This window comes from Chrysochloris asiatica, unplaced genomic scaffold (genome assembly GCF_000296735.1).
Source record: "Chrysochloris asiatica unplaced genomic scaffold, ChrAsi1.0 scaffold00008, whole genome shotgun sequence".
Lineage (NCBI taxonomy): Eukaryota > Metazoa > Chordata > Mammalia > Afrosoricida > Chrysochloridae > Chrysochloris > Chrysochloris asiatica.
The window spans coordinates 34,870,396-34,886,087 of NW_006408526.1; the positions used below are offsets into that span (position 1 = coordinate 34,870,396).

General features: G+C 39.2%; 1 protein-coding gene across 1 annotated transcript in view; it reads left to right on the forward strand.

Moving 5' to 3' along the window:
* Positions 1-15,692, forward strand: part of TBCEL (tubulin folding cofactor E-like) — an 86,184-nt gene that overhangs the window by 49,339 nt on the left and 21,153 nt on the right. Inside the window, exons 5-7 of the mRNA XM_006833922.1 lie at positions 132-388; positions 1,904-2,030; positions 9,023-9,139. Of these exons, the coding sequence (XP_006833985.1) occupies positions 132-388; positions 1,904-2,030; positions 9,023-9,139 (501 nt within the window). The remainder of the gene's footprint in view (positions 1-131; positions 389-1,903; positions 2,031-9,022; positions 9,140-15,692) is intronic.

Sequence of the window (15,692 nt, forward strand, 5' to 3'; positions counted from 1 at the left end):
TCTTTGTTTCCCTTACAACATGTAGCAGAGATTCACAAATAGCAAACACATTTATTAATTGAATGAAAATAAATGCAACGTAGAGACTTCACTGCTTTAAACAATGTACTTATTTCCTTTTTTCTTTGCAGTTTGGAGGAGCTTTTCCTGTGCCTTAATGACTATGAAACAGTGTCTTGTCCTTCTATTTGCTGTCACTCTCTTAAGCTACTGCATATAACAGACAATAACCTCCAAGACTGGACTGAAATACGGAAGTTAGGAGTTATGTTTCCTTCCCTGGATACCCTTGTCCTGGCCAACAATCATTTGAATGCCATTGAGGAGCCTGATGATTCACTGGCAAGGTTATTCCCTAATCTCCGCTCCATCAGCCTTCATAAGTCAGGTTAGTACAGGCTTCTTCTCATTCTATATTCAGATTAAGTTTAGGTATGAATTAAAATCAAACTATGTTTCTTTCAGTCATATCCCAACCTTCTTATAGGATGAATTTTCATTGGTACTGTGGAGATGTCTGTTGATTAGCTAAATCTAAGGCATTTTCATAAATGCTCTTATATACTGCTATGCCAATTAGTATTTATTAGAATTTGTAATTTATATACTAAAGGTGTCATGCTATGAAAGGAGTGAAATGAAACTGATGTATTAGGTAGTAAAAGGCAGTGTAAACAAAGAATTATGTAGTAGAGTAAACATTTTATCTTGATTTAGGGTGAGCAATCCCAACCTGCTGTGCTTTTTCAAATATTTGCTGTACTTTTCTGTGATTTCACAGGAGTGAATATTTTTAACATATTTCTTAAAGCAACTACATAACTAATAATAGCTTTAACCTATATCTGAAACAGTGTAAAACTTCAGTTGTAAGTTTGCAAGCTTCAGTTATAAATTTTAAAACCCAGCATTTTACCTAAGGAAGCGATTTATTTCCTAATTACAGCATTTTACCTAAGGAAGCGATTTATTTCCTAATTCCGCGCCTCTTAAGCTAACTCTGTTCTTCCTTCTGGATGGAAATGCCTTTCTGAAAGGAAGAGGATTGTTGTGACTTGGGATAGTTATACACCAGCGCCCTTATAAATTGCTTCTCTGTCCTTTCTTTTGCTGAAGATTGATAGAAGTAGGAAGGGACTATGTTGTACTCTGAAATGGAGTTAATGTGTTGCCAAACTAACCAGCTACATTATACAGGAGTGTTTTCTCCACCAGTGCCAATTATGGGCTGGGTTGATACATTTATTCACAGTTATAGGGAGAGTTTCATTTTAGTACTGAAAAATTTTTAATGCATGTGCCCTTATTTTGTGTGTGTGTGTATGTGTTTGATTTTAATATCATTTTGAACTGGTTTTCCCTGTTCCCCAAATCAGGGCAGTTTGAAAGATGGTAAATAGTTTTGGCTCTGTTGACCTTGTCCCATTTTAGAAGTTGTCAGATAAAATTTTGATTATGGCAGTATTAATTAACTCTGATCAGTACTATGGTTCTTTGTTTTGTTGTTGTTGTTTGATTGGGTAGTTAAGTGAAGTGAGTTGGTCCCATCAGTCTTTTTTTACCGTTTAGTCATGGAATGCATCCTGCATGCTGAAACCTGCAGTGACCCTTTTGCAAGCACTTTTGGTGGAAAACAAGTGAAAGAGTAGATGTTGGAAGTAAGGCTCCATCTCCTTGACCCACTGGGATCACAGGGATAGGAGAGAGACTATAGAAACATTTTTATGTGTTATACTGTATTTCACTTTTTCCTTGAGTAAGTAAAAATTTCAATCTCTCTAGCTTTAGTTAAAAGATCATTTTAACATTTCAGAAATTATTCATTGAAATGTTTTTGCTATGTTTTATCTTCTTATTTTTACGCTTTTCTGGATTTACTTAAACACTGTATTTCCCAAATTAGGTTTGCATTCTTGGGAAGACATTGACAAACTAAATTCATTCCCCAAACTCGAAGAAGTGAGATTATTAGGAATTCCTCTTCTGCAGCCATATACCACTGAGGAGCGAAGGAAGCTGGTGGTGGCCAGGTCTGTTGTTGTTTGGCTTTCTGTTCCCTTCCTGTTTCTCTTAGGAACCTTGGGAGCACAATGGTTAAGCGCTCAGCAGCTAGCTAACTCTACTAGCTGCTCTAAGGCAAGAAAGATGTGGCAGTCTGCTTTTGTAAAGATCATAGTTTTGGAAACCCTGTGGAGCAATTTCACTGCTCACAGGGTTGCGGTGAGTCTGAATTAGCTCAAATGCAAGGCGTTTGTTGTTTCCTTAAAGGAATAATGAATGCACTACAGGCATACCTGGGAGATACTGTGCGTTATTCAGTTCCAGACCACTGCAGTATGGTGAATATCCCAAACAAAGCAAGTCACACTAATGTTTTGGTTTCCCAGTACATACAAAAGTTATGTTTGCATTATAGTGTAGTCTACTAAGTATGCAATATTATTATGAAAAGCATTATGAAATATTGTGAGACTCAACCAAACTGTGACACGGAGACATAGGTGAACAAATACTACGGGGAAAATGACACCGATAGACTTGCTCAACGCAGAGTTACCACAAGCCTTCAATTTGTGAAAATGCATTATCTGCAGAGCACAATAAAGTGCGGTGAAGTAAAAGGAGGGCTGCCCATATCTGAGAAGAGTTCCCTGGAGCGCATCCATCTCTTGAACAGACTGTGCTTAAAAACTGCCCTGGAGCACCAAATCCTATGCAAAAAGGAATGTAGTATGATACGAACAAATGTGAAATTGAATTGGCCTTCCAAGACCGATGAAAAATTGCCTCACATTTATTCCATTTTCATACTTTTTGATATTTAGAATATTTGAAATCCTATTTCAGGTCATGAAAAAAATTGCATATAATAGGGAATTGGGCATTGTTAAGTGCCATTGATTAGGTTCCAACTCGTAGCAACTGTAAGGAGCAGCTGGTAGGTTTAAACCACTGACCTTCCCAGTCTAGTGCTTATCCTGCAATGCCACACCAGGACTCCAATTGGGAATTCGTTCTATTCTGTTATTGTTGTTAAGCCCATCAAGTCAGTCCCGACTCATAGCCATCTATATAGGGTTTCTGTGAACTGGCTGGTGGGTTTAAACTGCTGACATCGCAGCTAGTAGTCCGGTGCTTAGCCTATAGTGCCACACCAGGAATCTAGTTTTATTTTAATTACCTTTATTTTTTCTGTTAACATAAGGTGTGGCACTGTGGTTAATGTGCCAGACTGCAAAGCCATTTGAACTGCAAGGATGGCAGTTCAAGCTCACCATCTACTCCTTGGAAACCCTATACAGGGTCGCTATGGGTTAGAACTGACTCGACGGCACTTCACAACAACAAAAAGCCAAAAAGAAGATACAAACCAGTTGCTGTCACATTTATTGTGATTCATAGTGATTCTGTGTGTGTGTGTGTGTCAAAATAGAACAATGCTCCATAGGGTTTTCAGTGGCTGAGTTTTTTGAAAGTTGATCATAAGACTTTTCTTTCAAGGTCTCCAGTCTTCTAGTTATAATCGAGCCCATTAATCATTTGTATCCCCCAAGTACAATTTAAAGTGTTGTTGTGTGCTGTTAAGTTGTTTCCAACTCATAGCAACCCTGTATAGGATTTCTGAGGAGCAACTGGTGAGCTTGAATCACTGACCTTGTGGCTCAAACCAACCTTGCAGTCCAGCGCATAAATTGGGTTATTTTATTAGTGTAAAATTTAGGGAAGCAGCATCTGTATTTTTTTCTTGAATATAGATTTAATTTAAATATGGCTACCATTATTGTTATCTTGTCAACCTTGTGGTTCAAACTGACCTTGTGGCCCAGTGCTTATCCTACAGCACCACACCAGAACTCCATACAAGAGACAAAATGGTGAAAAGGTATTGGACATTACCAAACACCTTGAGGCAACAAGTTGCTGGGCCTTGGATCTGAGGACCATCATCTCAGGGGATACCATGGTCAATTGGCATAACGTGGTCCACAAAGACAATGTTTTCTGTCCTACTTTGGTGATTAGTGACTGGGATCTTAAAGCTCATAAACAGTCATCTAGGTACAGCTATTGGTCTCCATGTGGGGAAGAAAGAAGAGTGATAAAAATTCAAGATGCTTGGACTCAATTAGTCCAGTGGGCTAATGGAACACGTAAACATCAGTCTTCATGACTTTCTGACCAGAAGAACTAAATGGTGCCCAGTTACCAGTTACTCAGAAAGAGTTCATATTAAAAGGTCCTGGATAGAGTAGAATACAAGGTGCAACAAAACTTGAAATGATTTAAAACAAAACAAAACAGACTTACTGGTCAGAAAGAGACTGGAGGAACCCAAGACTATAGTCCTTGGCTACCCTTCAGGTCTGGAATGGAACTCACCTTTGTGGCCCAATTTTCAACCAAGCAGTAGATTGGTATATAGGGGGACAACAACATTAGTGAGGTATGCTCACCATGAAACGGTCAACTGTTCAAGCTTAAAAGGGCAACATTTCCTTGGGGACAAGGTTCAGAGGAGTTGGGGAGGAGGATGACATAGAAATGGAAACTTCAGGGAGGAAGTGGGATAACTATTGTTACATGGAGGGGATTGTTATCGCTGTTGTTAGGTGCCATCGAGTTGACCTTATGCACAGCAGAATGAAACACTGTCCGATCCTGGGCCAACCTCACTACTGTTGCCACGCTTGAGTCCATCGATACTGCCACTTGGCCAATCCATCTCGTTGGGGGTCTTCCTCATTTTCTCTGACCCTCCACCTTACCAAACATGATAACCTTCTCCAGCGATTGGTCCCTCCTGACAATATGTCCAATGTATGAGAGACAAAGTTTGGCCATCTTGGCCACCAAGGAGCACTCTGGCTGCATTTCTTCCAAAATGGATCTATTGGTTCTATGGGAAGCCCATGGCACTTTCAATATTCTCCTCCAACACCATAACTCAAAAGCATCAATTCTTCTTCAGTCTTCCTTAATCACTGTCCAGCTTTCGCAGGCATATGAGGTTATTGAAAATACCATGGTTTGGGTCAGGTGCACTTTAGTCTTCAAACTGACATCTTTACTCTTCAACACTTTAAAAAGGTCTTGTGCAGCAGATTTGCCTAATGCAATACGTCCTTTGATTTCTTGACTGCTTCTTCCTTGAGTGTTGATAGTTGATCCAAGAAGTTAGAAGTCCTTGACAACTTCAATCTTTTCTACTTTGATAAGAATGTTGTTTATTGGTCCAGTTGTAAGGCTTTTTGTTTTTTTTACATTGAGATATAATCCATACCGAAGGCTGTGCTCTTTGATCTTCATCAGTAAATGTTTTAAGTCCTCTTCACTTTCAGCAGGCAAGGTTGTATCATCTGCATATCGCAGGTTGTTAATGAGTCTTCCTCCAATCCTAATGCCACATTTTTCTTCATAGAACCCAGCTTCTCAGATTATTTGCTCAGCATTCAGGTTGAATAAGTATGGTGAAAGAATACAACCTTGTCACACACCTTTCTTAATTTTAAACCATTCAGTGTTCTCATGTTCTGTTCAAACAGCTGCCTCTTGATCCATGTACAGATTCCTCATGAGCACAATTAAGTGTTCTGGAATACTCATACTTTGCAATATTGTGCATAGCTTGTCAAGATCCACACAATCAAAAGCCTTTGCATAGTCAATAAAGCATAAGTAAATATCTTTCTCATATTCTCTGCTTTCAGCCAAGATCCATTGCACATCAGCAATGATATGTCTCGTTCCACGGCCTCTTCTGAATCTGGCTTGAACCTCTGGAAGTTCTCTGTCAATGTATGCTTGCAGCCATTTCTTTATTACCTTTAGTAAAACTTTACTCGCATGGGATATCAAAGAGATTGTCCAATGATTTCTGCATTCCGTTGGGTCAGCCACCTCTCTTGGGAATGGGCATAAGTATGGATGGATCTCTTCCAATCAGTCTGCCAGATAGTTGTCTTCCAGATTTCTTGGCAGAGATGAGTGAGTGCCTCCTGTGCCGCCTCACTTTCTTAAAAGATTTCTGTTTTTATTCCATGAATTCCTGGTGCCTTGTTCTATGCCAGTTCCTTCAATGCACCTTGGATTTCCTCCTTCAGGATCATTGACTCTTGATCATATGCTACCTCTTGAAAAGGTTGAACATTAACCTTTAACCTTTAACCATTAACCTTTTGGTACAGTGACTCTGTGTATTCCTTCCATCTTCTCTTAATGCTTTCTGCATCATACAGTAATTTGCCCAGAGAATCTTTCAATAACGAAAGTCAAGGCTTGAAATTTTGTCTTCAGTTTCCCCAGCTTGAGAAATGCTGAGTGTGTTCTTGGTTTTCTGATTCCAGATCTTTGCACATTTTGTTGTAATATTTGGCTTTATCTTCTCAGGCTGATCTTTGAAATTTTCTGTTCATCTCATTACTCCCATTTGCTTTAGCATCTCTATGCTGGAGAGCATTACTCCCATTTGCTTTAGCATCTCTATGTTCAGTGTCTCTTCTAACATCCATTTTGTCCTTTTCCTTCTTTCTTGTATTCTTAATGACTTTTTGCTTTTTTCATGTATGATGTTCTAAATGTCATCCCACAACTCTTCTGGTCTTCGGTCTTTAGTGTTTAACGTATCAAATCTGTTCTTCAGATGACCCCTAATTTCAGGTGGGGCATATTCAAGGTCATATTTTGTTTGTGTACTTGTTTTCATTTTCTTCAGCTTCAGTTTGAATTTGCATATGAGTAATTGATGGTCTGTTCCACAGTCTGCCCCTGGCCTTATTTTGACTGATGATATGGAGCTTTTCCATCCTCTCTTCCTGCAGATGTAGTCAATTTGATTTCTATGTAGTCCATCTGGTGAGGTCCATGTGTATTATGCTGCCTAAAGAAGGTATTTGAAATGAACAAATCATTGATTGTGCAGAATTCTATCATGTATTCTCCAGCATCATTTCTATCACCCAGGTCATATTTTCCAAATACTGATCCTTCCTCTTTTCTCCCAACCTTTACATTCCAATCACCAGTAATGATCAATACATCTTGATTGCATGTTTAATCAGTTTCAGATTGAAGAAGTTGGTAGAATTCTTCCATTTCATCCTTATTGGCTTTAGTAATTGGTGCGTAAATTTGAGTAATAGTGGTATTAACTGGACTTCCCTCTAGGCGCATGGATATTATCCTATCACAGACAGCTTTGTACCTCATGACTGATCTGGATATGTTCTTTTTGACAGTGAATGCAACACCATTCTTCTTCACTTTGTCATTTCCGGCATAGTAAACCATGTGGTCATCAGATTCAAAACGGCCAATGCCAGTCCATTTCAGCTCACTAATGCATAAGATATCGATGTTTATGCTTTCCATTTCATTTTGACAACTTCCAATTTTCCCAGATTGATACTTCGTGCATTCCATGTTCCGTTTTTCAGTGGATGTTTACAGCTGTTTCTCTTCATTTTGAGTTCAGCAAATGAAGGTCCCATGGGCTTTTCTCCCGTGGGCTTTACTCCATCACGTCATCATGGTAAACTCTACTTTGAGGAAGCAGCTCTTCCCCAGTCGCATTTTGAGTGCCTTCCAACCTGAGGAACTCATTTTCCTGCACTATATATGACATTGTTTCTCTGTTGCTCGCAAGGTTTTCAATGACCAAATATTCAGAAGTAATTTGTCACTCCTCTTCCTAGTCTGTCTTCATCTGGAAGCTCATTTGAAACCTGTCCATCATGGGGTGACCCTGCTGGTGTTTAAAATACTGGTGTTGTAGCTTCCAGAATCACAGCAACTCACAAGCATCACAGTATGACAAACTGACAGATGTGTGGTGGATGGAGAGGATTACAGTCATTTAAATGATTTATTGGATAGAAAACTGATGATCTGCTTTGTAATCCTTCACTCAATGCAGAGTAAAAAGTTTCTTTAAAAAATTGAACTATATTAGATCCCAACTTTAGTAACTTTATCAAATATCAATGATAATTTTATGATCTTCCATCAGTGTCTGGACTTCAGCCAGCTTCTTTATTTATTCATGCTGACAGTCTTCCCTCTGTTGGTTCATCTTTGAGGTCTTCCCAACTTTTCTTAAAATGCTTGATCCATCTAATTATGTGGGCCAGCATTCCTGTAAACTTGTTACAGAGCTTCAGTGATTTGGGAAGATGTTCACTTGATTTTTGTTCAAAATTTGACAGTAAATTTTTACCTCAAAATCATTTTTTTCTGTGGCATAAAAGTATCTGCTACTTGAAGGCACTCTGATGAGACTAAGACAAGTGTATTACAAAGAGAAGTTGCCTGCAGTTGTTCACTAATCACAGAGACATGTTTATCATGTTTTGTTTAAAATAAGCCCGTGCATATATGAACTGGAACCCTGGGAGCAATACTGACATATTCTCATAGATACCAGATTTTGAATACGTTATGTAAAAAAGAATATTAAATGTCCCGTTCATTATTTTTTAAATATTGATTACCTTTTTGAAATGACTGTGTTGTTGTTGTTAAGTGCCGTCAAGTCGATTCCAACCCATAGCAACTCTGTATAGGGTTTCCAAGGAGCAACTGGTGAGCTTGAACCACCGACCTTGCAGTTCAGACGACTTTGCAGTCTGACACAGCAGCCTACAGTGCCACACCAGGACTCCTGAAATAACTAGATGGTGTATATATTAAGTTAAATAAAATATTCATATTATTAAAATTAATTTCACCAGTTTAATTTTTTGAATTAGCACCTTGAAAATTACATGTGTGACTTGCTGGTCTAGAATCTTAGTTTAAATGGTGAGGTGTGATGGTAAAATGTCTGTGACCTTTCCAAAAAGAAACCTGTAATCTTTCATATTCTTTTATACTGTTTAGTTCAGACCAGTAGTCGTATGGAAGCAGAGTCGCTGCATCCAATGTGTTGTTTTTAGAGAATAAGACTAGGCCTCAAACCAATGATTTTTACATATCTAAATCTGCATATTTTTAGTATTTTATGTTTTATTTTGGTTTTGACTTCTAGGTTGCCATCAGTTTCCAAACTTAACGGCAGCGTTGTTACGGATGGTGAACGAGAAGATTCTGAGAGATTTTTTATTCGTTACCACATCGATGTTCCACAGGAAGAAGTGCCATTCAGGTAAAGAGCCCTCATCAGATTGTAAAACAATTTAAAGCATGTTGAGGTAGTTTAAGAGCTGTTGTCTCAGAGAAATATCGAATCATTTGTTATTGGGTTCTTCTTAGAGGACTTTGGTAATAGGTTATAAAAAAACGGGGGATGGGGGGAGCAACTCAAAAGCAGTCCTGTTTGATCTCATTTCTTCTAGGCTTGCACTTATATTTAGAATGACTGAGTAAGTATTTGACTGCTTTCAATAGTTCTCACTCCACACTCCATATCATTGATTCCTTTTTCATCTGCTTCACTGGGGGCATGTTCTCACCTAGCCCCAAAATACTCACATTACATCTATGTTTAAGTTATACTAAGTTCTATAGTTTGGAAAATGAGGCAAATGTACAATTTAGAGGATATGGGAAAAGCTCTTGAAAATAAGCTTTTGAGAAAATATTCAAGGAACTAGGATAGTTGAGTAAGAAGAAAAATGTTAAGTGCCCTTCAGACAGTTCTGACTCATACTGACCCTGTGTAGGGTTTCTGAGGAGTGGCTGGTGGGTTTGAATCACTGACCTTAACGTTAGCAGTCTAGTGCTTATCCTACAACACAATACCAGTACTCCAATGGCTAAATTAGAAATTTTTAATTTAGCAATTGTAAGTCTATGAAAAGTTCATAATTTTCTTGTAAAGAAGTACTTTTAATGTTCTGAAACTATAAAAAGATCTAGACCTGCTGTTGTGGAGTTCATTCTGACAGAGTAGATCTGCCCACAGGGTTTCCGAGGCTGCCACAGCTTTCTCCTGTGCAGTGGCAGCTGGGTTCAAACCACCAACCTTTCAGTTAATGGATGAGCACTTTGTCACTGTGCCACCAGGGCTCTATCATAGGGATGATACAGGTAAAGATATAAGAAATAAGACTCCTCCAAAACGAGGGTTCTAGGTTTTGGTTAGTAACTAGAATAGTTACCAAAAAATTATGTGCTTCTTTCCTTATCATGACTTTTAGAATAATGTGTATACCTATTGGACAGGGGGCTTTTCAGACAGGTTTGATGGTAGGTAGGGTGAATGTGAGTCAAATCATTTGGTCCTCTGGTTACATGTGTTTGTGATTCCTACTGATTTTTATTGAACACATCTATTTTTTGCCCCAGAAGTTCTCTGCTATTCACAGATTTTGAGGTCAGCATTTTGTAAGTCTCAGTTGGTGCTGCATCATCAATTTTGTGGTATTAGTAGTAATGTTTCAAAGACTAAGTGTTAAAAAAATTAGACAAATTGAGTAAGGAATTTGAAGATAATCTTTAAAAATTAGTTAAGAGCAACAAGATAGGGAGAAATAGATCTTACAGTGCATTTTAACACAACCCAGAAATGCTAGATTAAACCAAATTGAATTGTAGTTTTTTTTGTTTTGTTTTTAGGGGGAGAATTGTTTAATATCTTTGATTAGTTCAGTTTAATCTAAATATTAATTGAAGAATCTTAAGATATAAATATTCTTATATCTTAAAAGTCTCTCATTACAGTTTACTGAACTTCCAGTCCACTATAAGAAATAACGTCTCTATAGACAATAAATTGTTTCCTGGCCCTGATGGTGTAATTATCCTAAAAGTGCAGTTTTGCACCCATACTTGCATCTTGAGTGAATAGTCGATAAATCAACCTTGATTAGCTTTAATCAAGAGGGGAACTTGTTGTAAGGACAGCGGGAAACTAAAAGAATTGTTAGGCAGACTGGAGAACGAGCTTAAACATTAGGGAGTGGGGGAGACAGGACAGCCAAGTTGTCAACTCAGTCTGCTTTATCTATTGCTGCTGCCCCATCATCTTTAGACACTACAGTGCTGGACTGGACTACTGAATGCCTGCAGACATATCATTAGACTTTCCTTCCCCTCATGAGTGCTGAAAGTAATCTCTCTGTGATCTTTGAGTCAAAATCTGTGTGGAACCAATTGATTGGCTGTGTTTAGAGCATGTACTAACACTCTGTCTCTCAAGGGTTAACCAAATCCACTGCCACTTAGTTGGTTCCGACTCATAGCCACCCTATAAAGGGTTTCTGAGGCTATAACACATAAAGACTCATCTTTCTCTCACAGAGTAGCTGGTGGGTTTGAACCGCCAGCCTTGTAGTCAGCAATCCATTGCTTATTCTACAACACCACCAGTGCTCCTTCCCCAGGGATAGGGAGGGGGCATTATTTGCTCCATGTTGGCTTCTGGAGTCCTGGTGTGGTTCTGCAGGATAAGCACTGGATTGCTAACCACAGGGTTGGTGGTTCAAACCCACAAACTGCTCCTTGGAAACCCTATACAGGGTCGCTATGAGTCAGAACTGACTCTACAGTACTTAAGAACAACAGTGTTGATTTCTATAGTGGGAGGTAGACTCTTGCTTGCTTGCCCTGATCTTAGGATTTTACCCCCAGATAGAAAACAATTCAGCAAAACTACGTTGTTGTTGTTGTTATGTGCCATGGAGTCATTTCCGACTCATAGTGACCCTGTACAGGGTTTCCGAGGCTGTAAATCTTTACGGGGGCAGAAAGCCTCATCTTTCTCCCGCGGAACAGCTGGTAGTTTCGAACTGCTGACCTTGCGGATCGCAGCCCGATTCGTAACCACTACGCTACCAGAGCTCTGCCACTTAGACTATCTAGCATCTGCTACTTAGACTATCTAACATCTATGCATGACTTTTCCTTGAAGTTATATTTTTTTAAATGTATTTATATCTTCCTTAATGTATTCCATGTACAAATGAAAATACATTTACTTTCTTTCTGAAATTAGATAACCCAGAGTCTTACCAGTTGCTGAATATTGTACCAAGTCTTGAAGTTTTTGATGGTATCCATTTCTCTTTTATTTCTATGCCCTGCAAACTGTTAACTCAATTATAAAATTAACTATCTCAACAGACGCTTTATAAAATAGCAAGGAAAATGAAGAAGAAAGGAGAATTATTTAAAATTTATAAATACTCACAGAACACAACAAGGAATGCAGTATAAGTATGGATTGGTGTGCTCGTTTTTATACAGAGGTCAGGAGACCATAACTGATATTTACAACTTCTGTCTTCCATTCCTTTCCCTTTGCCTTCAGATAATTGTGCCAACTTAGTGGGTCTGGGTTCTTTACCAGCTGGAAGACATTTAAGCCTTTTTTTCTGTGGCATTTGCACCCTTGGTATTACCTGTATGCGGTTTCAGTTGTCTTGCATTATTATTATTACCACTAGGCCTGGTAATGGGGCCCTCAGGTGGCAACGTAGGATAAGCACTGGACTGCTAACCACAAGGTTGGTGGTTCAAGCCCACTGGCTGCTCCTCTGGAACACTACACAGGGTCACTATGAGTCGGAACCCACTTGACAGCACTTAATACCACCAAGAGGCCTGGTGGTAATGCATGAGACACTATCAGAGATAGTGGGTTCTATCTGGGTTCTATCCACATGCCGCTATTATCTCTGCTGTGTTTCCCCTTGAGAGTAAGCATCAGTTTCCTCAGATGATAATGATGGTGTTTTTGTTTTCATTAGGGGGGGCAGGGATAGCTTTGTGTATAGAGATTTCTAGAACCGAAAATGGGTAGTTGGAAGTCTTGCCTCCCAGTTCATTGTAGTAATTACTGTAGTACTGGTGAAGACATTCTTCTCTGAGATTCTAAGACCTCTAAACTGAACCACCTTAGGGTTTATAGGTAGAGAATGGATCCAGGGATAGTGTGGGCGACACAATAATTTTCATATTCCTGTGTCCTCAAATCTTTGAATTTCTTCTTTCACATTATCCTAAAAAATCTGTGGCATCTCAGTGTACTTTAGTGCAGACTACCATTGTGCCCGGTTTCCAGTAAGCCACCTAGATAAACATTTAGATTCACTCCCAGTCAGTGGAGCAAGCTTTTGAATTCAGAATCTCAAGTTAGTTTTCCTACATCAACAAATTCAGCTAGGTCTAAAATTGTTTTTCCTTCCTTGGTGTAATGCACTCAGAATCTGAGTCTGTAGTTATTTTCCGTATTTTGATCTTTTAAATAACCAAAGTTTAAAGATTCCTTTGGTGTTTTTGTATTTAGCCACACAGAACATACTGTGATATGGTAGTAGTGGAGCAGGGTGTATTTGTGGAAGGGTGAGACTAATAGGAATTTTGTTTACTCTTACACGCATGGCACTTACTGCCTTTTCCAGCAAGATAAAACCTCGCTCATTAAACAAGGGAGAAAAGGCTATTTCAGCTAGCGAGGGGAGGAAAAGGTTAAGTGAGGTTAGGGATCCAGGGTACTCCCAAGTCCTCAGAGTCCTCTAACATACCCCATTCCGCTTTGTTTTTTCCAATCAGTGCAACTTTCACATAATAATCTCAACAAGGATACGCATTTAACTGGCTTGTAATTATGTAATCTTGGTGCATCAAACCTTGTTTATTTGATTTGCTTGATTTTCTGTTGTGTAAGAGCAAAGATCCTTGTTTAAAATACCTAGGTTTCATTCGGTGCCTCACATTCTTTCTTTTAACTATCTTGTATCCTTAGAATAAGCACAGACTCTAATTAATGGTTTTAAATTCTTACTGATCTTTTCTGGACAGCATTCTCTCAATGACACAGACAATAAATTATTAGCTATTTCACAACTTGTCATGGACTTGCAAAATCCCTTCCATAAACATTAACATGATACTCACTGACCTCTACTAGGCCAGAAACCAATCCCACATTGCACTTAATTGCCTACAGTATACTCCCTTGTACCAGTTTCTTAGTGCAAACTACAGAATCAAGTCTGGTCAGTCTATGAAGGAAAGGAATTTAGTAACGAAATAGTGAGTTTTATGGAGCTCACAGAATTGACAAGAAGATTATAGAATTAGACTTAGGAAGGAGTGAGTGATGCAAGGCATAGCCAAGACTTCCGTACTCCATATACCAACAGTGTACTTCTGACACTGGTCATTGGCCAGTCATCCCCAAGCTGTTGGACTTGATTGTCCTCAGACATTTATCATCATAGCTTTAATTCTTAAATCTCCTGCATCTGCTGAGAACTGTTTGTGTTAAACCTTGTTCCTCAAGATTTAAAATTCCATTTCCAGTTAGACATGCTTAGGTCCTCTTCCCATGTTCTAGCTTCCAGGGAGGGGGAAAAAAGAATAGCTGCTCCTCTCTATCTTCTGTAATAGGAAATGGTTCATACACCTATATATGAGGGAGCTTCAAAAAGATCATGGAAAATTGGAATGAAAAGATAATGGAATTTTTCTGTAAACCTTTTGAAGCCCCCTCGTATTTGGGATTTCCTCCAAATCGAGGGTATTCAGATATTGGATGACCAAAGCCAACATATATCCACTACAGTATCAGTTATCCACTATAGTTTCTGTTATAGTATCTTCTACTGACAGAGTCAGAATCTTAGCTTTTCTATTATGGCCACTTTTTAGTAATGATGGACTAACACACATGAAAATTTGAGCCATCAGCCATATGTTTCATGTTTATTTGCTTTGTGAAACAATAGAAGATTGCTGTTTTCTGATTCTTAGCCTTAAAACATCATAGCATTTGCCTTTGCAATCAATAGACCCTTTCTTCTAAAGCTTTCATCTGTGCCATGTCTCTTAGTGACTTGTGCTGGAGTGGTGTGCTATTTCAGATAAGTTCAATGTGTGCTGCAGGTGGTTGAAAAGATGTCCTCACTGGGCTGGTCATATTTCAATTATTAGACTCTCCTGTCTTACCAGAAGAACTTCTAGGAAATAACTCTAGATTCTAGCTGGATTTCAAAGGACAGTTTACTTCGTTTACTCGATACCTACTATGAACCAGGAGGCGCTGTGCCAGAAGCTGGAGATAAAAAGACAAAAAAGTAGTATCTACTCTCAAGAAGCTTGCCATCTGGCTAACCCAGAGATGGATTACTTTGGGTGGATCTTACTCATGTTCCCAAGGAGCTCTGGTAGCGTAGTGGTTACCTCAAGGTCAGCCATTCGAAACTACCAACTGTTCCACAGGAGAAAGAGGAGGCTTTCTGCTCCATTAAAGATTTACAGCCTCGGAAACCCTATACAGGGTCGCTGTGAGTTGGAACTGACTCCACGGCCCACCACCACCACCACTCATGTTACCAACCTCTAAAAATGAGTTGCCCCTGCACATAGTCTTTGGACTTCTCCTCTCTATTCATGTCATAGATACTTATATTCAGTTATACAATGTTGTTGTTGTCAGGTGCCATCGAGTCAGAACCAACTCATAGCGACCCCATGCACAGCAGAATGAAACAATGTCCGATCCTGGGCCAACCTCACTACCGTTGCCACACTTGATGCCATCAATGACGTCACCTGGCTGATCCATCTCGTTGAGGGTCTTCCTCTTTTTCTCTGACCCTCCACCTTACCTAGCATGACATCCTTCTCCAGCAACTGTTCTCTCCGGACAGTGTGTCCAAAGTATGAGAGACGAAGCTTAGCCATCTTGGCCTCCAAGGAGCACTCTGGTTGCACTTCTTCCAAAACAGATCTATTGGTTCTTCTGGCAGTCC